We start from the raw sequence: 22,142 nt of genomic DNA on the forward strand, positions 1-22,142 counted from the left end.
TTCCTGTCCCTTCATCGTCTCGTCTCGTCCCGGACTCGTTGTTCTCTTCGTCTCCTCCCGTACAGTTCTCGTTTTCGCATCGTCCAGTTGGGAAGTAGAGGCCCAAAGAGGCCCCCAGAGTAGCAAGCATTCCGGCTGAAGATAACCTGCTGCAGCAGTCGATCGACAGCGGTCGTCAGGCGGCCCAAAGTTTGGCGGCGACGGTAAAGAAGTACATGAACACCATGAGCTTGGTCGGGATGGGGGCGGATTCGCCGCCTCCAGCTCCTGTCATGCATGATTTCCCGGCGCTCCTTGCGAGCCCTGCGAACCACAACAAGCCCGATGAAGAAGAAGACAAACGCGACTATCGCGCGGATGATGAAGACGAGTACGAAGACGAAGTTGACAACAGTTTTGAGTATGAGCCCGTGGTCAATTATACGGTTGCAAGCGAGGCCAGCGAGGCGTTTGCGGGGGATGACGTGACGAAAGAAGATGGCGTAGAGGAGCAAGAGCAGGTCTCGAAGGAGCGTTCGCCTCAAAAGTCCCCACTTGATGAAGACGAGGAGAAACCTTCTTCGTCTCTGCATGATACTCCTGCTGTCGTGGAGAAGGTGGATGTTGACCGCCACACAGTCATCCAAAACACGACTGTCGTCAAGAAATACACGCACGACGTTGCAGCCTCGGACGAGGTGCAACAGCACAACAAGCACATGGCGGTCGCTGTGAGCTCTTCCTCCGCGGTGATAAATCACGTGAAATCGTCGACGCGTGGGTTGGCAAGTGTTAACGGGCTGGGTGACGGCAGCAGCAGCTTCATCTCCACCGACGACGAGGAGTACTCTACCCCCGACTTGGATGCCTCTGTGGCGGACACTGTGGAGGAGTCGAGAGCTGACACTGCGCGTGACGACTTCGAGGACGAGAAGACGAGCGATGAAGAGGAAAAGACCTGCGCCATCGTGCCGATTTCCCCCTCGACTCGCCATGATCAACTCCCTGATGATGCAGGTGAAGCCATGGACGTTGATCCAGATGATGAAGTTGTGAGCGAGACGCCACAAAGTGGAGACACTACTCGTGAAGCGGATGATGAGAAGAGTGACGCCCCTGAACAGCAGCAGCAGGAGAAAATGCCCGAGGCCGATGCAGCTCCTGCCTCGTTACCAGACGCAGGACCTCTACCTGATGCTAGTGCAGAGTCGAAAAAGCCTACTACACCGACACCAAGGACCAAGATGGTAAAGAGACCGGCAAAGTCGACAAAGAGGAAGCACTGTGCAGCTCCGCCCAGCGGGGCTCAGGACAAAGCCAAGGCTGACGATAATGGGCAAACATTCCCCTCGAAAACTGTTGCCGCCGCCCCGATTCACACGCCAAAGCGTACGAAACGAGCAAGCGCGAAGAAGCCAAAGAAATCCCCCACACCCGCAGAGACCGGTGCACCTGGAAGTGAACAGCAACCGCTATTGCGTCGGTCCTCACGTATCAAGATGGAGCCCCCGAAGTTTACGTACCCGGTGAAGCTTCTCGCCGACGAAGCAGTGTTGAATCATTTCGATCGAGTTGGTACACAAGAAATGGCGTGCAAATATTGCGGGGACAAGGTGACCACGTCCCGTGGTCTGGCGACCAAACACTTGAAGACATGCCCTGCATTTGAACGTCAGGAGCAAAGGACAGTGCTGCTTTCTGGAGTGGATGACGAGGAAGAAAAACCAGCAGCGCCTTCATCTACGGCAGCTACACAAGTTCCGAACGTGAAAACCGAAGTCACTTCGGATCAAAACACTGGCGCAAATGGGCACGTTGATACGATCGTACAGTTGATGGGGTCAAAGGCACTCGTAGGTAAGTTGAAGGGATCTTTCCAGCGCGTTGTATTTGCTGGGCACGGTCCCATTTCTCGGTTCCAGGAGCTGATGCGAGACGATGCCACGGGGCTGCGTCACTTACGCGTGCACAATCTGCTGGACGCTGTGAACTTGTCCGACGGTCCCATAGTACAGCTTCATACAAAGCAGCAAGGCGCTCGGCGCAGTACGGGGCAGGACTTGGTGATGCCGGTGTCGAAAGCGAAGTCCCGCAATTTCGCGAAGTCTCCATTGCGATTCCCAGCGCCTTGCAGCGTCGCCGAGCATTTCGTTGTGCCGTTGGCGAATGAGTTGGGTCTCGGGTATGCAATGGACAGACACAAGGCACATTTGGTGAGCTGTCCTCAAGCGGGGACGCTGCTAGACTGGCGATTCCATCGCACTGAGACTGTGGTGTTCCAGCTGGGCAGCAAGTCGATGTGGAAAATGAAAAAGGGCCAAGTAGAGTGCCCGCAGCAATGCTTCCATCCGGAGTCGTGGCTACTGGACGATACGGCCCATGTCGCCAAGGCTCACTGCTTGGCGTCGATGGACAAGGACACGTTGGGATTTCTGGCGCCGCCTGGAGATGACCTGCATGTGTTTGATGACAACGAAAGCGGAGGTGCGGGTGAAGAACAACAGGAATACATGCTCAAGCCTGGCTCCGTTGCGTATCTCCCTGCAGGCGCGTGGTTTGAGGTCGAAACACAGGGACCGAATTCTATGTGGCTCGAGATACAGCTAGTGTCGATGCCATACCGAGACTTGGTGTTCTCGGCATTGAACCAATTGGCAATGGGCGACAAGCAATGGCGCATGGGGGTGCAGTTGTACCCTGGCGATCGAAATCAAGCAAAGGCGATTCGGCACCACGCAGAAGCTTGCGTGAAATCGCTCTGCAATGACGTCAAGGGGCTCAACGGGGGCGACTTGCTGCCCGAGTACTTGTGCACTGAGGATATGCAAGACCTTATGGCTCTGGGTCTACTGCACAATGTGAATGTGTCGCTGTCTTCGACGAGTTTCGAGGTGGACCTGACGAATCCAAAATTCAAGCTGAAGCACGAAAAAGTTTTTAAGGATGCTGATTATCGCGTGAATCCGGTTGCCGTGTTGATGAGCGCAGATGAAATCCCACACCTGCTACCTGAAGAAAATGAGGAGCAGAGTGCTGAGGACAGTCGACCGCTGCATCATGCGCTGAAGAAGACGCCCAAGCCGAAGCGCAAACAGGCGCTGCGAGTGATCGCGCTCACTGGCAAACACACTTACGTGCTCGACGAGATGTTCGGGAATGCCGCACTCGAGTCGCGACTGCACGTCAAGTTCCAGTGCTCGGCGAGCCAGTCAAGAATGATTGAGTGGCTTCGGGGCCGCGGGGCTGAGCCATTTAACCTGGACGAGTTTCGTCGCTGCGATGTGTCCCTTCACCAGAGCAAGCGTCCTACCCAAGGCGAGGAAAACGCGAGACTTCTACTGCGGTTCCTTTGCTTCGTGGGGTATGTCACCCAGATGAAGAAGTTACCGGCCTAATGAAACCAGCCACGTTGACGGTACTTCTAGGATACCAAGCCGAATACAGTAGTACTGCAAACTACTCCCATGCAATGGGCTTCTTCTGTTGGAATAAATGAGAATGATCCCTCTTGTCCGTAGTAAGCCAGTATCATTCCAGTTCCACGTAGACGCGCTCTTTAGTTAATTGAGACGTTTGCCATGGCAGGACGTTTAGACAGTCGAACCTAAATCATTAGCTAGAACTAAGTGACATCATTGTACCTCACTGAGAAACAAAACGAGACAGTTGAACCGTACAAGAAACCGGAAACGTTCTGAATGTTTTCAGTTTCTTGTTTTCGTCGGCTACTCTCAAACTCCTTTTTAAGGCGGTCTCGAGCTTAAAACCAGCAATATTTCCTAACACTCTCTCTTAAAGATACATTGTAGCACCGCTGCTTACAAAACACTCATTTTGTCTCCTGTTGTCCAGATGTTGTTGTCAGGATGACCTGTGCCAGAAGTAGCAGATTTGGACTGGACGGCTTCGTCTGAGCTAGGTACTGCCCCAGAGAGAAGAAATTGCAACATCGAAGAGTGATGCAGTAGGTACATCGCTAGTCTTCGGATGTCAGTCTTCCTACTTGCTTTGCAAACTGAACCTCAGGATTAAAAATCGCGGACACTGTATATAATATATTACTTTCACCAAAGTGATTGAGCGCTGGAATCGAAGTTCACGATGGGTATAGTTTTATTGCTTTGATCCGTTGCCGAGGAAATAGAACAATGACGCTAATAATTGCATCGAAAACGCCCCCCAGGCCCTAGTGGCGCTGGGTACATGTAAGTACAAAAGAACGATGGTTGATATTAACATAGGCAATCTACACTATAATACTACTACTACATGGACTCCATAGAACACCGTGGCGTAAACTTTTGCTCACATTCTCATACTACCATATCAGCACTACTATGTAATAGTGTTCGACATGATGCAGCATTCGTTGAAAAGCTAATGCCCGAATACAATCTTTGATTTTTGTTGTTGTTGAGACCACGGCAAACAAAAAGTTTCTTATTACGAATCGCGATTTAACCGCATGAATCGAAGGAGCTGTGTCTTGTGTTTCTTTTAAGCTATTGGTCATTAGAGAATGTTTAGAACTCGCGGAGTTACATCGGTCGAAAGAAAAATCTCAATTTCGGGACCCCCGAAATCCCGCAGTTTATTTGGGGCGTGTGACCTCAATATTTTTTCAATTTTAACATATTGTATATTGTCGGAAAACACGTGTAAAAACAATAGAATTAGAGTTATTTTCGCTTTCTACGAGTGTTTTTAGCTGTTGATTTTTTGATATCCGGTTATGTACGAATTTTGATTGGTCAACTTTAAGCGCGATTATCTGAAAACTCTAAATGGTTGATAAACAACATTTTGTTTCCCGTGGTCTCGTATGGACACGCAGACAACAGATAGAAACGTGGGGGCCTCCGCCATTCATTAGCAGTGTGCCACTCTAGATACGCATTCCAGAAACGCTCCTTTATCGGATGTTCAGACGGGAGTACGCGACCAGGGGGTTAATCCCATTATTGTTGAGATAGTTGAACGCTCTCAGTTTCTTTCTTTCGTTGCCCGGAATCTTCTCTAGTCTCGATTCCGAGACATGCTCGAGGTCCAAACTGTAGGAGAAGCCCCATCCTCACCAGCACAGTCGAAAGCACCATCGACGTTAACAGAATCCCACATTTTTGTGGTCTCTCAACACCCTCTTAATGTTTCCACCGCCGACGTCGCCAGTACGGCTGGATCCGAGCGCAGGTTCACAGTCGAACTGGCGCCTGTACCGGCAAGCAGGGCAATGGAGATAGCGAGACGGGGAAGAACATTACTGATCTTCGAAGCGACTTGGTAGGTTGGAGTCGAATTGCGAACTGAAGTCGGCAATGCTCTTGCGGTCCGTGAGATCACAAGGGTTCTTATGAAAACTTGGGGGCAAAGCGCAAGTCGCATCCTCCATCAACCCTCTTGTCTGCCTGCTGTCTGTAACTTGGGGTGATAACATCGAGAGGCGGTATTCGTGATTTGCAAGTACAATTACGCCACCACAGAGCATCCAAAGCCCCCGACACTATCACGGCCGGTTCAGCTGAACAAATCGTCACGAGCATCACGAAGTTGAAGAGTACAAGTACTTTTTTATCCGCAAGTTGGAGCGGAAATTCATGGAAGTTTGGGGTTGTAATGATGGCGCACAACTTGCGTGGCACATCACATTCCCCACGTTTTCTAGATTGCGTAGGCTTCGGGAGGCGTGGTCGTCGGTACGTTGAGCGGTGTTATGATCGGGTAGAATTCTGCCCAATTTTGACCTCGGTGGGAACTTAGGATGATAATTCTCACAGCAGTACACGTAGCGTTTGCGAGTGTGTGGAGGGTGCCCCCCCCCAAAGCCCATGGCTGGTACCACGCTCATGAAAAAAATACTTGCATGAGATATTTTGGCGGCACGTCCGGCTGAAATGCTTACCGTATTATTTCGGAGTACACGTAGATCAAACTCGGTATGGATTTGCTTTCCTTAGCTGCTGGCGGCGCACATTCGGCGTGAAACTGTCGTCCTCAGTACAACATGTATTAGTATGTACAGCTCGCTGGCCTCTCTAAACATGGGATAGCGTTTGTTTACGAGCACTTAACCAAACCAAGAGGGCAGCGAACGTGTACAGCATTCACAACTGCAGTAATAAACTCCTTAAAATGCCCACCCGCTTTCTAGGCTTGAGGAGGAGTAATGTCGTGATTGCGCATTAGAAATACCATCTTCTTCGTTTTCAGAGTGATGCGGTGATCGACGAGCCCAACACCAGCAAAGGCCTTAAAACCAGCAATGTACTGGAAATTATCCTCGAACAGCGTCGGGTCCTTGGCAGTCAGCAAGTAGTCAAACTGCGTTAACTGTTCCACAGTAGTTAATGATTCGTCCTTTGAGTAACTACGCAGCATAAAAATCGAGTCAGGTCAGCACAAATCACAAGTGCAATTGCAAAGTTAGCAGGAAGCACAATGATAGCCGGGTACGCACCTCCAGGCAGGGAATTCCTCTCCAAATCGAGACACGCCAGTCATGGCAGCAGGGACGTCGATGTGTACATTGCGAGGCAAACCACGCTCGCTTAGCCCAACCTGGTGCAGGCGCACGAAGGCCTCGCCACCTAAGAACCAACATGTCAGGAGAAATGCTGTGACTTCAAATTGAAACTGCTTAAACTTACCGGGGTAGTTGATTTGGGCGGCAGCCAGCAAGAACAGTGTGCCGACTACAGTGACCAGCATGCATCCAACGGCACCAACAAACGGGAAAAGCGCCTGTGAAGCACAAGTTAATGTTAGCCAAACTGTTAGGCCGTACAATGTCTCGGTGAAAAATACAGTAGCTGACCTTGCTTTTGTTGTGGTATAACTTGGCTAGACCCTGTTGTAGCATTGACACAATGCGTTGTGAATCAGCCAGTCTGTGAATGTAGCGTTTCGAGAAAAATGCGCAAACCTACCACGGCCGACACCATGTTGAGAATCGGAATAGCGTTGAATATGAAGCGCAGCTCCTTGTGTGGGAGGAAGGAGTAGAGTCCCAAGTACACAAACACGGGCCAAACAAGAGACATCACGCTCCAATCCACGATCGGAGCCGTCCTAAGCGACCACAGGATCTCATGCAGCGATCGGCTCTTCAGTAGCGCTGGAAGAAGCGTACTACCGCATAGACAAACATACTACAGGTAAGCCTCAAATCTAGTAATCCATCCTCCACGACCATGTCAAACACAAACCTTAGTCCGAGTGGGATCAGCAGTGCCGTGGCCTGCAACGCACGCGGCAGTGCCGACGTAAAGTACCACAACGGGGGGCTTACGCCCCACTCGCTGCTTTTATTCTCCACTGTGTTGAACCACAACACCTCGCCCTCAGGCCAGAGCCAGCGTTGCCAGAAGTACGAATCCACCAGTACAGTCAACGTCAGCGACACCACCCCCGCCGAGAGCCCCCACCACACCATCGTGAAGAACGACACCCGACGCGACAGCAGCATGTTCAGCACCAGCGGCGCAAACAGCACCACCGTGTCACCTCGGAACACGACCGTCGCGAACGTGAACAGGAACACACAGCGCTGCCACTTGTCCTGCACAAAGCCCGCAATACAGAACTCAGAAACTCTCCAAGTACAAAAAAAACTCATCGACTCAAATCGATCCTTACCCGGAGGTAGAACCCCAGTGCGAACAGCACGAGCGCCAGTGCGTACACGTTGGGCAGCGTTCTACTCATGTAGAACAGCAGGTGGAACTGGCAGGCGCAGAGCAGCAGCAGGAAGCGACTCGCGTCTCGACCGAAGCGCATCCCCACGCCGTCGCTGAAGAAGACGAGCCCCCGTAGCGTCATCATCCCGAGTACCCAGCGGGTGGCCACCTGAAGCCACAGTTTCCGCACTCCTAGAGTCTGCAGCAGCCACACAATGGGGGAGCTCACGCCCGCCACCGCCAAGGAGCCCACGAACGTGCGCGGCACCACGCCCGGGAACTCGACGTGGTCGAACTTGTCCACGTGGCGCGGGCCGAACACCAGCAGGTCGTGGGTCGCCTGCAGGTTGAAGCTCTCCTCCACCTTTGCAAAGGGGCAGACGAACAGATATGCAGTCACGGCCGACGCCACGAGGAGCTCGGCGCGGCGTCCGTGCATCAGGAACGCCATCGCGCCTGGTTGATACTGTGGCCGTACCTGTTGATACACTAGTGATGCCTTTGGAGCAGCTGCCACGTAACGGCTGAATGCGGATTGGTTGAAAGTGGGCTAGAGAATTTAGCCGAATCAGAAGGTGGAATGGGAATGAGTTTTAGCGAATGGGGGAAGAGAAGAGGGCGGCTTCAATAGAGGACCCTAACTTCAACTTGGGGGACATGCATGCAGGTCTGTGCTGGTGGGTGCAATCGATTGCTACGCTTACTGGACGTCGGCGGCGGCAGGGGGCTCGGCGTGGCCCGGCTTGTGGCTGGCTGGGACGCTGGCTACGAACTTCTGCAGCGAGTCGCTCATGAAGTACTGGCCTGACGCCTTGTTGAGTTCCTTGTCCTCGCAAAAGCAGAGCAGGATCGTGTCGATGGCCATCTCGTACACTCCCAGCAGCGTGGAGGCTACGAACCAGCCGAGCAGCAGCGCCAGCAAGATCGGGGCCAGCGGGGACGACAGCTCATGGGTTCCTCCCACGCCGTAGTCGGCGCTGTTCTTCTCCAAGTAGGCGAACGTGGCGATTGCGCAGCTCAGCGCGACGGCCACTTTTCCCGCGCCTAGTAGCAGGAAAGTCACGGTGGAGACAGCACTCACCTGTGCGATGTTGCTCAGCAGAATTTTGAACGCGTCCTTGGCCGACGAGCAAAAGCTGTGGCCCTTCATGGCGATGAGGATGTACGCGTTCTTGGATAGAAAGCGCAGGCACTTCTCCAGACACCACAAACAGCACTGCACCACTTTCATGACGACCTTGAGCACAACGTTTGATTTCTGCAGGTCCTGCGTCTGGTGGTCCAAGTACAACAACGCAGCACGGATGAACTGGACCACCGCGATGATGAAGGCACCAAAGGCCAAGGAGCCGAAGTGGTAGCGGAAGCAGTTCTTGAATGACGCGAGAACAGGGAAGCGTCCCATTTCCTCGCTGGTTTTGTTGCGACTCCAGTAGTAGCGACTCACAGCTCCAGCGATTGTACACATACTGATGGCGTTGATGAGCTGCGCCGTCCATAGGAACCCGAAGAAGTGATACGCCACTAGAATCTTCATGGTTTGGTCTGGACTAACCGTGTTCAGGGTTGTAGTGGCGTTACTACTCACAGTTTGCCCAGCTTGCTCTGCGATCTCTCCTGCCAGTGAAGACAACTTCATTTCGCCCGAGCTGTAGATGTACGCGCCGACGATCGCGGCGTACGCGAAGAGAACTAGTAGCATAATAAACGGGATAATCGGAAAAAGAACCAACAGCGGCAAACTCTGCAGCGCACGCGATGCCTCCTTCACGATGCCGACCGCAATGCGAATTTTCTTCTGGAAGAAACACACTAGCAGAAGCGCAACACCTGCCAAAGCGTACGAAACGTATGCCGCCACAGCGTATGCCTTCTGCTTGTCTTGACTAGCTTGCAGCGTCTGTGGCAGTACGATTGTGGTGGCATTGACAGACGTTGTATTCATACCTGCAGCAGCTGCAACTGACGCGATCTCCGATGTAAGCGCACTGAGCTCGGAGCTGCCGATAATTCCTCCCTTGGTGCTCAGCATTAGTGCAAAGAGTAACAGCAGTATGACGAAGCTCCACAACGTTATCCACACGATGAAGCTAGCACAAAACCGCAGCAAAACCACAAATGCAAACCCAAGCGCTAGCGCTAAAACACCTCCACACAGAAGGAAAACCGGCCACGTCTCCTGCAAGTCGCCAATAACACGCCCGATCGTAGCCCCTGCTGTCTGCAGTGTTGAATAGAGCGGGTTGTCCTGAGCAGGTCCCACAGCCTCAGAGGTGGTCACCACTCGTTTGATCTCGCACTTGTCGTTTGGTGTCTTCACACCGTTTACTTCATCGTAGTACTCTGGTACATCGCCTGGGACAACACACTTCTCCACAGACGTCGAGTTGGTCTCCGTGATCTGAAGGCAGCGATAAAACACTTGTTCACTCGGTAGAGCCACCAGCCAGCATTCTCGCTTGCTAGGTAGCACCAGCAGACTCGTAGCTCTCGCCTTGCGCTCCTTTTCCCGTTGTTCATCAGTCGTTAACGACGAATCGCTTTGGATTTCAGCCTCCGCTTCGTAGTTGCAGATGTAAGTGCCAGCATTCGGGCAGCTTTCCACGCAGACCCCATAGAATGAAAAGTCCTGGGGGGATAATGACGGGTTTGACGCCTGCTCCAGCAAGTCCTGCGTGATGCGCGGATAAAACGTTAATGGCTGACTTTCGTGCTTACCAGTGCCGCAAGTCGTGCCGTTGTAGTCCGAGCCGTACAGAAGTCGTTTGGGCTCGCCGTGCATGAATCCGACGGCGGCGATGGCAATCATGCCAACCCAAAACACCGCAAACAGCAACGCACAGAGAACGTCTCGGCATTTTCGAGAGGAGGCAGGTGCCACCCCCTGCAACGCGACGCCGTCCTTGACGCCCACCTGCTCTGTGTTGGAGCAGCAGCCCATTCTCGTGCAGTGTACGTGTAATCCTGTCGAGGTTTGGCCCCTCCGAGGTTGAAACTACCGGTGCATGTTGCAACGGACGCCACTCCAGCGAAACGGACGGTAAAGACCAAACAGTACACGTGAATTTTACCGCACAATAACTCGGTGTTTTTTGCACACGTGTTTGTCCGTCCGCACCAATCAATTAAAACCTGTGCTCAAAGAAAACACTGCACTCCGCCAAAACGTATCCGGATAAAGCGGATATACTTGTACAACCATAATGCTACAATGTTTTGATATGCACTAACAAATAGTTTGCAAACTCTAGCGTTTGCTATACAGCCAGTGTTGTGCGAGCCACATCAGACTAAAACATATAATGGATTCTGGCCGGGTGACCCTAACCAATCAATCGAAGTGGCGAAGGATGTGCACTCATGCAACTATTATCAAGTATTCTACCGACGACACCACCTTGTAGAGTACAGTACCAGGAGAATTAATCAACTAACTGGACATCGCGGAGACTGAGATAACATGCGTTATCCGGTGGCCATCTTGGGCTAGATTCTCGAATACAACGCCGACTTAATGTTTCCTTAAGCCTTGGAGGTAAGCTATTGAACTCATACATCCCTGGGGTAATTGTACCTCGTCGCGACAGTTTGATTAAGTTCGCCGGGCCTGACACCTCTTGAATTCTGGTTGTTTCCCTCATATATGAATTGAACTTGTTGAAGATGCTTGGATCATCTGGGCGTTGGGTCGCCGGTGCAGCACCTTGAATCATGACATGTACTGTGCTGGAGAGTGTGATTTGACGGAGCTTCTGCAGGGCTACTTCAAGGATTTCTCCTATCCACTCCTGAGTCGAACAGTAAACACGTTGTTCTTGTATTCCAATGACTTCGATTGTGATCCTGTTCACTTGGCTGGGTCCTAGGAGTATCCAGGCCCCGCGATATTCACTCGGCTGTTTTACTATGTGATATTGAATGATCCATGTTTGTAGAAATATCGCTTGCTGCAAAGGTGACACTCCCTTGAATACACTGTAGCATTGGGCAAGTCTAAATCCTTGATTATAGGTTGCCGTATTGGATGTCCACGCCAGAATTACGGCTGTTGTCTGAAAGTCTGCTGCCTTCCACACTATTTTTTCGGCTTCTTTCTGATGTATTTGGACATTTTCAAAGATTTCCTTGTTACGTATTCTCCATAACATGCATTGTGTGCTTGTCGTCCAAATACGCCACAGAGTTTGCATCGCCTCGGTAAGCTCATGTGACCATTCAGAGATTGAGCTTCTTGCAGTTACCAAAAAGTCTGGAGTGGTTGATGGGGTCGATCTATCTGCTGTAAAGCTTCGCAACTCGGTCATCTCCTGATGCGTTGGATGATGGCCAAGCCATGATGGAATCCAGGCTAGCCAAACACCTTGCGCTCTTGTACAATCCCAGAGGATGTGTTCGATAGTCTCCGGTGATGTTGTGCAGTGTTCATACGAACAACGTCGATTACTGGGCCATCCGGCATGAAAGAAGTTCAAAGTTCTAGTGCAAATTCTGTAGATCGTCCATCGCTGGTAGTCTGTCAAGATACCATCATGTTTCCAAATTGCGGCTGGGCTTTGTCGCTGTGTAGCTTCTATCCACGGATGTTTTTCCGCGGCATCTCTCATTCGATTGAGGATATGTTGTACAGAGAATTTGGGTTTTCGCCGAAGGCGTTTAGCTCGGATTTTTCGGATAGTTTGACGTAGATTTCGTGCCAAGGTTTTTGGCGGGGCCGCCCATGGTGTTGAATACAGACTTGGGTTGTCTTGGAAGGCAATCCCGCTAGTTCTTTCGACATACAGCAGCGTTGCAAAATCTTCATCAAATCGAGTGTCATGGTTTCGCTCTGTGATTTTCCATGTCCATCCATCGTTGTATTGACCAAGTTGAAAAGTTTCTTCTCGTGGTACTGTGAGAGAAAATGCCGTCACCTTATGATACCACGTTGATACCCATTGATACTCTTTTTTCAAAGTGGGGAGATACCATGGGGTTACTGGATTTGGCAGTTGGGACCAAACCTTATCGGGAATACTCGAAAATATGCTTGCACACCACTTCCGTATTTGAAGATGGTGCTGTATCTTGAATGGGCGGAAGCGAATAAGCGGAATCAGAATAAATTCGCCAGGTCCTAAGCTTGATATTTGGAGATGTAATAATGAGCATGGATATATCAGCGGAAAATCTCTCGCTTGCAGTGGTTTTCCTTTGTGATCAACAACACACGCATTGTCGCACCAGCTTCCTGCTCGTAGAAACCCGACTGTCCCGCCTTCCGGTTCCCCTGGAGTAGGTGCCTGTAGCGCATATTGGAGAGATCCGCTGTGATGCCAATAGCAGATCATAGTATCTTTGTTGCTTGCGACTCTATCAGCAGTTCCTGAAGATGGATGAAGTTGCAGCCGTTCTGTTTGACCTGCCCAAACCTCATATCGTCCCAGTTCTTGGACAGTTGTTCTGGTTCCTTTATTCCTTTTTCATTGACAAGAACGTATCCGATTCCTCAACGTAGGTGTAAATACACAGCAGTCAGGCGAGTTGATTTGGTCGGGATGAGCAAGGGAGTGCCACGCCGCTGTGTAGCTATCTGGTGTAGATTGCATCCAATATTCTGCCTGATTCATACGTGTGATTTGTAGCGCCAATTCGATGTTTTGTAGACCCAAACCGCCTTGTTCTTCAGGAGCAAATACCAATCCGGGGGCTAACTTATGTCGAGCTTGTTCCTCTCCTATTGTTCCTTTCCAAATGAATCATTTCTGTAGCTGTTCTAATTGGCGAAGCATTTTTGAAGTGATCAAAATGTTCTGGCCTGTAAATTGGATCGCTGGCAGTACTATCGTGTTAAATAAATCCACTCATTGTTTAACAGAGTTGGTTACTTGTGTTGCCACTTGCAGTCGTTTTTTTAATGTATTCCACTCGAAGCTCCCAATTTAGGTCAGTAGTATCTTTTACTCCGAAATGGTACCCCAATATTCGTGTTGTAGCCGTTTGAGCTAATACTGGATATCCGTGGCATTTAGTCTGATGCCAAGCTGTATTGAGCGGTATCAATATACTTTGCTCGGTTGGACTTTCAACCCCGAGAGCTGACCAAAACGATTTAAAATTGCGTTGACAGGTGCTAATTCTCTCGTTGCCGAAAGAAATATTGTACTGTCATCTACAAGTCCGCTGAATGTATGTCGTCTTCCTCCTGATCCCGGAATTTCCACTCCTTTGACGGCAGGATGTGCTTGGATTGCTCGCCCTAGAAAATCAACAGCAAGGACGAAAAGTAAAGGTGCTAACGGACAACCCTGTCGTATGCCGGAGTTCACAGCCCATTTACTTGATTCTTCTCCATTTACTAAATAGCTAGCCATGGTTCCATTGTGAATATTATGAAATACATCAAGAAATTGCTGGGGGAATCCATATTGCTCCAGCGCAGCCGCCATAAAGTTTCTGCATAGTGTGTCGTACGCCTTCTGGAGATCAACACAAAGAATCGCAGAGGAATCTGCCCAATCAAAAGTAGGATCATCTATTACTGTTCGTAACAGCGCTTGAACCATTGTTACACTCCTTGTTAGTAATCTTCCCCTCACAAATCCCTGTTGCCCACTACTAATTAGTCGTGGTAAGAAGGGGTGAATTCTATTAGCGTAAATTCTCCTCCCAATATCTTGTATGCTGTGTTCAACAGAGATAATGGTCTATAGTCCATTGCGCTTTTTGAATCAACTTTTTTGCGAAGCGGTACTACCACCGCATCCAGGAACGATTTCGGGACTGCGGCACCGTTCTGAATATCCTGGTAAACCGCTGTGAGGATTCCTACCAGTTCGTCTTTGAAATCCTTGAAGAAATCGTGAGATAGTCCTGAGGAGCCTCCAGATTTATCCCGTGGAAGCTGATCTATTGCGGTTAGAACTTCCTGCTCTTCAATTGGTCTTGTCAATTTCGTTTGTTCCTCTGGTTGTAGTCGGTTTTGTTCAGGTACTTCGTGGAATTTTTTCAGAGCATCTTGAATGTTATCGGGGCTAACTTTTGCATGAGATGCTCCTAATATATCGTTCCATTCTGATGCCATTCTTTCTGCTGTAGACATATTCTCAGTATAGAAGTGTCCCGGAGATGGATCAATCCCTGTTACGTATTGGTCCCGCTGCCAGTTAGCGTCTTTCTTGTAAAAATTCTTTAAATTAGAAGCAGTAGGTTGTATAGATCGACCAAAAGATCGACTACTCTGTCGTACTCGGCGATGCTGTATTTTTAGTAGTATTTCAGTTCTTGTTGATGGTGGTGATCGGAGATTTGTCTGTAAACGGTCATAATAATGTTCGGTGTGTTCACGGTCCATACGGGCTACTTCACCTATCATTAACGAAAGTTGCCTCGCAAAAGTATCCCAGGCTACGGCGGGACTACTTTGGCGCTGGAATTCAGTGGTCAAACCTTTTAGTCGCTTTTGTATTTGAGTTCGTACCCATTCTGGCCTCGAACTACTGAATGGATATCGCGTAACCCCTTTGCGTTTTCGAGTCTGTGAATTTTGCATCGTTAGCCACAACCGGAGCTCCTGATGGTCGGAGTAGCCAACTGGTTCACGTGCTTCAACCCACTGCGCTGTTCCGGCAATATCACTGCTAACGTAGAACCGATCGATCCTGCTAGCTGAGCGCTTTCGCCAGTATGTGTAGTGAGTAAGGGGGTCTAAGGTATTGTCTTCATCTGCGTGAGATGAAAGTGTCACGGCATCCATCAAATTAAGATTATCAATTAGATGATTGAGTTCTTTGCTTTCACAGGCACCTAAACTCGGTAGTCCATCAACAAGACGATCCACCCGAGGATTTAGTACCGCATTGAAGTCCCCACCAAGTAATGTCGATATATTTGAGTCCATCCAATCGTTCAAGTCAGAGAAGAAATCATTTCTTTTGATTCTATTTGTCGGTGCATATATGTTTGCCAAGCACCAATCATCAAATTGAACCGCAATTCTTCTGTCATTCCAATCATTCTGTTTCCATGGATGAACTCGTGCGGCAATGTGTGGTAGTAATAGTATTCCTACTCCTCCTGAGTTGGTTGCTGTAGTTGTCCAGTAACTAAGAGGATGAGGCGGTTGTTTTGCTCCACAAACGCGATTCCACATTCCGGTCATCTCTGCAATGTCTGCCTTCGTCTTCAAATGTGTGTCCTGAACAAAAATAATTTCTGCGGGAACTACGTCGGTGCGTTGTGTCCACCCGCGCAACCATGCCTCCCGACGCTAGCTAATAAATCCTTGTAAATTTTGGGTAATAACCTGAAGTGCTGTTCTCCCTTTTATTCCATTTCGCTTCAAATGCCCTGGAGTGTAAAACATTTCCGCAACGTTATGCAGGTCTGCATACAGATCCGGGAATAAGTCTGTTGCCGTCTTGGTTGACTGAGCTGGAATAATTATTGGATGTTCGGGGTTTGTTGCGGTGGGTCAACTGACCTATGCGCTAACATCGATTCCAAGCTAGCTAGGTCACCGTCGGAATCTTGCCCATAGAGTGCCTTTTTTTAGTCTGGAATCCTGTTTGAGTGCACCCTGTAAGATTTTGATCAAGGGTACTACCATGGCGTTTGTAGGGAATGGCCTCCCACTGATTCTAGCTAGCTCAGGACCGTAAGCGAAGGCTGCAATTATCAATCGAGTAAGGTGGGCTGCCTGAGCTTTTTTGCAGATCTTGAGTAGTTCATTTTTGTCAGCGTCATACTTTCGAAGCTTGATCCAGTAGTCTCGTCCATGAATATAGAAATCATTTATCATTTCGTCGCGTTCCGTCTTCAGATAATTAATCTCATTGTCTAGTTCAGTCTGTGCCAGTTCGTCATGTTGAGCAGTGCGAACCTCGAGTAGGCCTTGAATTAGACAGTCGATTCGAAATCCTCTCGTCCAGTCTTGTAGAACGATTGCATTTATTGAGCGAATAATATATTCGGGTGAGTCTACTGCTTGCAAGCTTTGCAATAGTTTCACAGGGTGAGCTTTAACCGCATTCTTCCATGTGGTAGTGTCTGCTGGAAGACCCGGGAAATTCAGGCTGCTTATCTGCTTCCAATCAGGTTCCAGCGCATTCCATTGCTCCCGTTGGCTAATCTCCCCCCGCCGATCAGCAGAAGCCGTTTTCTGATGGCTTGTAAATCTTCCTCCTCTTGGAGTGGTTAAATCGTCTCGGTGTATATCTGGAGGGACTGGGTCGTGCTTTGCGTCGCTTCTTGCCATCTCCGGTGGGAACGGCCATGATGATTCTTGCGATTCATCCATTTCAACGTCGCTGTCCTCTGGTGTGCTGGCGCTAGATATTCCGTTGGCATGAAGTTGTTGTTGCCAGTGTTGTAAAGTTTCAGCGTCGGCCCCCGTCATTGTTTCCAAAGCCTGTCTCTGTGACGTGTTATTCCAGTCAAGTTAGCAGTAACTTTTGTACTACTGGAGCAAGGCCAAACGCTCCCACATTCGAGAACTCTAGCGATTCTTTTGTTCGTGGTCCACCTGGTTCATTAATTTTCTTCGACTCTTGTCGACCACCCTCTGGAAGACCTGACTGGTTTAAAACAGCAATTGGCTGGGCATCTGTGTTGCTCGTTGGTGCTTTAATGTTTTCTAGTGGGTTCAGCTGTGGAGGAGTTGCGTCCTCGGTTTTACTTTCTTCTTCACCAAGTTCTGGGGGCATGTCAAGACATGATGACTCCTCCTCTGTGTGAGGTTGGTTAACCGGACGGTTTCCGAATTGTAGCTACTGGTAGTGCTCCGAACCATACTTTAGTACAATAGGCAGATGCTCTTTTCCTCTGGGATTCAGGCATTCTGCTTGAAGGCGTTCCAGCCACAACTGTGCCTCTGGTTCAGCGATCATTACTTCTTTAGCTGATTCCCAAATGAAGTTCGCTGTTTTAGCTGTGTACGGATCGAAGATCTGGTAGCTTGGCTTCGTAAGTCCATTCCGTGCTACTACTACAAAGATCGGTCGTTGTAGCAACTTGGCAGCTAGTCGTAGCGTAAAATCAGAGCCCCATAAGTTTCTGGCGATGAAAGCTGCACTCTTTGAGCTCATTTGAGCTATATCTTCCATGTACTCCATCAGTAATTGCTTCGATTCCATTTCCGATAAGTTACTCGTATTTTTCATGCAAGCTAGTAATCGTAACTTACGTTCGTCGTGCTGGTACTCCTCGTCAAACCCATGCATCATAGCAATTTGCAAACCTTTCTTTAGTTTTGCGATTAAGTTCTCGATAGCTTTCTGGTTTTCGGCTGTGTGAAATCTGTGTTGAGTAGCGCCATGGCGATAGCATAGTATTGGCAATTTCCTGTTCCTGGTGTGGCTACGTCCTTTAGACCACAGTATTCAAGGACTTGGTGGCCTGTTGTCGTTGCCCATTCCAGGTCATCAATGACGAGATTGCGTAATTGTTCAGTGTCCTCCCACTTCGGTTCCGGGTTGCTGCGACTTATCGCTTCCATGATTAATCTCTGTTGTTTGGACAGTGCTGCGGGTCGACGAATTTGTCGAGGGCCACTATCTGTCGGCTTTACAGCTTCCTTTTCTGGTCGACCTTGCGATTCCTGCTGGGATCCGTCTTCGCTGACTAGATCTATCACGTTCTGTTGATGGTTGTCTTTGGACACTTGCAGTTCTGATGATGACAAACTCTTGCTCTGTATGTGACTGTAGCTGGCATTACTGCGTTTTCCTCGCGACTTCGGTGTGATCCACGTTGAGATAGGCGCTGGTACCGCTCTTGGGACTTCCGCTTGAGATTCGGCTTGGTTTCCGTCGTTATTGTTCGTGGCTAGCGAAGTAATAGGATGCTCAGTTACATCGTGGCGATGCTGTAGACTCGTCCACATACCTTCAAGCTCTTCGAAGCTAGTTATCGTTGATTTTTGCTTGATAAGTGTGGTGAGATCTTGTGCATTTACTGTAATGCAGTTTGCTGTAGATTTCCATTGATCTGTTGAAGCTCGGCATTGAACAACCGTGTGGCCAGGCTTACAGCAATTGTAGCACGGAGAAGCCGGACTGCTACCAACGTGATGGACTAATAGTTTGGTTCCCACCCAGTTTATAAATCTGATCCCCTCCAAAAAGGGCGGGCATCCTGGGGATCGAAAGAAAATTCCCCACGCTCCGGTTTGTAGTGTCTGGCGTCCCGAGGTAGGTTCTTGATACGTACTGAATTCTCCATCAAATCTCGATCGTAGAAATGCATCAACGGCTGCTTCATCTATGAATCGCGAGATATTGAGTAGTTTGATTTTGTAGCGATCATGTTGACGTTCATTGGTGATACCATCTCTCCCTATCTGGCGCGCCCAAACTCGTGCTGCGTTGTCACTTGGTGTTCCATCTCCAGAAGCGACTTCAGGGTGTACGTTTGTTAATACAAACCGCCTGCTTCGAAATGGGATGGACTTGTAATTTTTTGACCACTTGTCTGCAGCTTCTCTAGTCCAATAAATTAGGTGGACCGAGTGTTGCTGGGCATTGTAGCACACCTGCTTTGTCTCGCCTAGCATTTGTGTCAACTGTTCCATTTTGAACCCTCAGCCTGTCGCTCCTTGAAGCACTGCGTTGCATAGCCGATCTCGATTTTGAAAATCCGGGTAAACAGGGAATTGGCCCGGTAGTCGAAACATTAGTTCTCCTTCAACCTGAGCGTGGATAGTATTCTGAATTACTCGTAGCATCTCGTTGTTGCATGTGCGTTTCAGAAATTGAGGTAGCTCTTGAGCTAGAATTGTGCCTTCTAGCAGGCCTTGAATAATTATTTTTTCTGTTAAGGTTGGCTCTCTCAGTTCGGTTGGAAATCCGTACGGCGTATCGTAGACGACTCATTTGAGCGATTTCGTCTGGCGAGTATACAGCGGTTTTGAATCGAACAATATTTGAGTGTTGTTCTTCTCCCATCGGATCGTCGTCATCTTCGCGGGTATTTTTGAGCAACGGGTTATTGGACCATGGGTTTTCATTGCGTGCGTAGTGTACCTTGATCTCACTTTCTTCAAAGAAATACCATCCAGTAGAGTTCGCCTACTGTCGAAAATGGATGCAGCAAGACCCTTAAGTCGTCGCAGCCATATTTGCGCCGTACCATCGTGCTGCACCACTTCTAACTTGAAGAGCCGGATCAGACCTCGAAGTTCTTCTTGTTGGAGAATGGGATAATTAGATTTTTCTTCTGACAGCTCCTTTTGGTCTTGTTGCTTGAACGCCATCGTGAACATTTGCTGCATGACTTGATTGCGTGTGTGTTCTTCTTGCTCATTCATCTGTTCACCTTGATCAAATGTTCTCTCCATCTCGACCACCAGTTCACTGAAGGGGGTTTGTTTCTCTGGTATCCCTTCCGGGTTCTGGCTCTTGTTCTCGGAGGGCTCAGCTTCCGGCTCGATTTCTCCAACTGGTGGTGGTGTGGCTGGTGGTTGTCGTTCCGTTGATTCAATTGCCTCCTGATGCATTGTCTCCACAACCTCTTCTTGTCCACTCTGATCTTCAGCCTTCTCTGGTTCCTTTGGTAGCTTTGTCGCCGTTGTTTTGTCTTGGTGGAGGGCGCCAGGGTCCGGTGGGTGATTTCGGGCCTCCATGGTGCACGGAGATGGCAAGATCGTAGTGCTCCCAATTGAAGACCTTATAGTTTAACCAAGCTTAAACTTCAAGGGTCGCTCGAATGCTGCTCCTTTTGGTCGGTTGGCTAGGTGGTGTACTCCCACGCACCGCAGGTTGGTTCTTGTGCGGCTGGTCGGTCTGCGCGACTGGTCGCAAAAACGGAAGTGCGGAGACTGAGATAACAGATAAAAATAACAGCAGCATTCGTATCTTAGTTACAAGTTAGTGATACCAGAGCTTAACTACGTTTTGGTGGCTGCGAGCGATCCACCAGCTCTGGATCTGAACCACGAGAATGCAAACAAAGCCGTGCTGTGCACGGGGGAAGCTCTGGGTTTACGAATCAGTTTTTCAAATTTCATATTTAAATTTATATGATGATTAAAGTAATTGGGCTTGTCCCTCATTTTTGTGGTAATCAAAACAAAACTTTGCAGCCTTCTTGGAAATAATCAGAAGATGGGTTGTCTTTGCTTTGAGCCTTCGCGTGCTTCCATCGGAAGAGGCTTGGTTTCGGTCCGGTGTGATGCATGCCTGAAGCGCGCGGCAGCGGATCGTCGGCGAATTCGAGCGGAGAAGAGGCGAGCTACAGTAGTGGGGGCTAGGAAGGACCGTAAGCACAATCCTTCCGCTGCTAAAGGGCTGGTATTAATATTGCGGCACTACAGAGGACTGAAAACGTTTGTGATGATGACGACGACGCTGGACATTTTACCGGCGAAGCTCTCGAATGCGTTGAAGCATCAACCACAGCGGTGAAAATAGGTCTTGCTCTGTGTGCTTTTTGCCGCAAAAACGAAAGTGAGCTAGTTCCAGTTGGATGAAACAGAAAGCATGCGCCCGTTAGCTCCGCGTGCTATCGTTGCACCAAACTAGCTTCAATACGACAGGACTGTGAGCTTGAGCTAAGTATATGTAATATTCTAGTATGCAATATTGTAGGTATTTCTGGTTGTTGCTCTTGTGAGTGTGTTTCGTGACCATCATTGTGTTGGATGTGTATTGAGTTACAAGCAACATTCAGTTTTGGTGTGAAATGATTGCAACGGTTTAATGCAGATATAATCTGTTGTGGTGCTATCATTTCAAAGCTGGGAGGGCTTTTGGGATCGCCCCAACAACTCTGGATTAAAATCCCGAGAACAACCAGCTACCATCTACTATCCCATATCTATATTTTTTCAGACCTTTCGCTTGCGACTTAGCGCATTGCGTTGTATACATGACTGGCAGCGTAATTTATTACGGAGCACGTAATTTATAATTAACAATATTATAGGGAAATCCGGTTTGGATCCGTAATTTTAAATTAGTTCTAAAAAACTAATTCGTGATTTGACCAATCACCCAATTAAATAATATTTATGTGTTGGTATCATATTATGATACCAAGCAACGTGGAACATCGACTGGAGTAGGCCACAATTCGCACCGAGGAAAAAAGAATGATGAAAAGATATTGGAGGGGTTAGAATTGGCAAATGACGCAAAAAATATCACAACTTTAGCGCCCACGAAATAACCAAACCATTTCCGAAATATCACCCCGGTCAGATATGAGATGACCGTCATTTCCAGCTGATAATCACTATGACGCGCATCTAGCAGACGACTCGATCCATTCACTACATCAGGTGCGTGAACTACACGCACGCTTCAGCTTAGTTGTCGACGGCGGCCATGTGCAGTACCAGGTCCACGAGGCGGTTCGAGTAGCCCCACTCGTTGTCGTACCACGACCCTAGCTTCACAAACGCGTCGTTAAGAGCAATGCACGGATCGCGTCCAGCGTGCTCGAGTGCTTGTCGTACAGGAAATCGTTCGACACCACCTGGTCCTCCGTGTAGCCGTGGATGCCGGCCAGCCCGCCCTC

General features: G+C 49.1%; 3 protein-coding genes across 3 annotated transcripts; 1 reads left to right on the forward strand and 2 right to left on the reverse strand.

Annotated features, from left to right (window-relative positions):
* Positions 1–239: 239 nt before the first annotated feature.
* Positions 240–3,374, forward strand: IUM83_14009 (JmjC domain; the record flags this gene model as incomplete). The annotated part of the gene is made up of 2 exons (XM_067938724.1): positions 240–1,226; positions 2,262–3,374. The coding sequence occupies 2 exons, from the start codon at positions 240–242 to the stop codon at positions 3,372–3,374; spliced, it is 2,100 nt and encodes a 699-aa protein (XP_067787534.1).
* A 2,749-nt stretch (positions 3,375–6,123) lies between these two features.
* IUM83_14010 (putative dolichyl-P-Man:Man(7)GlcNAc(2)-PP-dolichyl-alpha-1,6-mannosyltransferase) lies at positions 6,124–8,103 on the reverse strand (the record flags this gene model as incomplete). Its single annotated transcript, XM_067938725.1, has 7 exons — positions 6,124–6,343; positions 6,434–6,563; positions 6,624–6,717; positions 6,791–6,823; positions 6,903–7,104; positions 7,182–7,534; positions 7,612–8,103. The coding sequence occupies 7 exons, from the start codon at positions 8,101–8,103 to the stop codon at positions 6,124–6,126; spliced, it is 1,524 nt and encodes a 507-aa protein (XP_067787462.1).
* Positions 8,104–8,352: 249 nt separating this feature from the next.
* Positions 8,353–10,593, reverse strand: IUM83_14011 (choline transporter-like protein; the record flags this gene model as incomplete). Its single annotated transcript, XM_067938726.1, has 1 exon — positions 8,353–10,593. One exon carries the CDS (start codon positions 10,591–10,593, stop codon positions 8,353–8,355), a length of 2,241 nt encoding a protein of 746 aa, XP_067787552.1.
* Between the last annotated feature and the right edge of the window lie 11,549 nt (positions 10,594–22,142).

Source organism: Phytophthora cinnamomi (assembly GCF_018691715.1).
Source record: "Phytophthora cinnamomi strain GKB4 chromosome Unknown Contig60, whole genome shotgun sequence".
NCBI lineage: Eukaryota > Oomycota > Peronosporomycetes > Peronosporales > Peronosporaceae > Phytophthora > Phytophthora cinnamomi.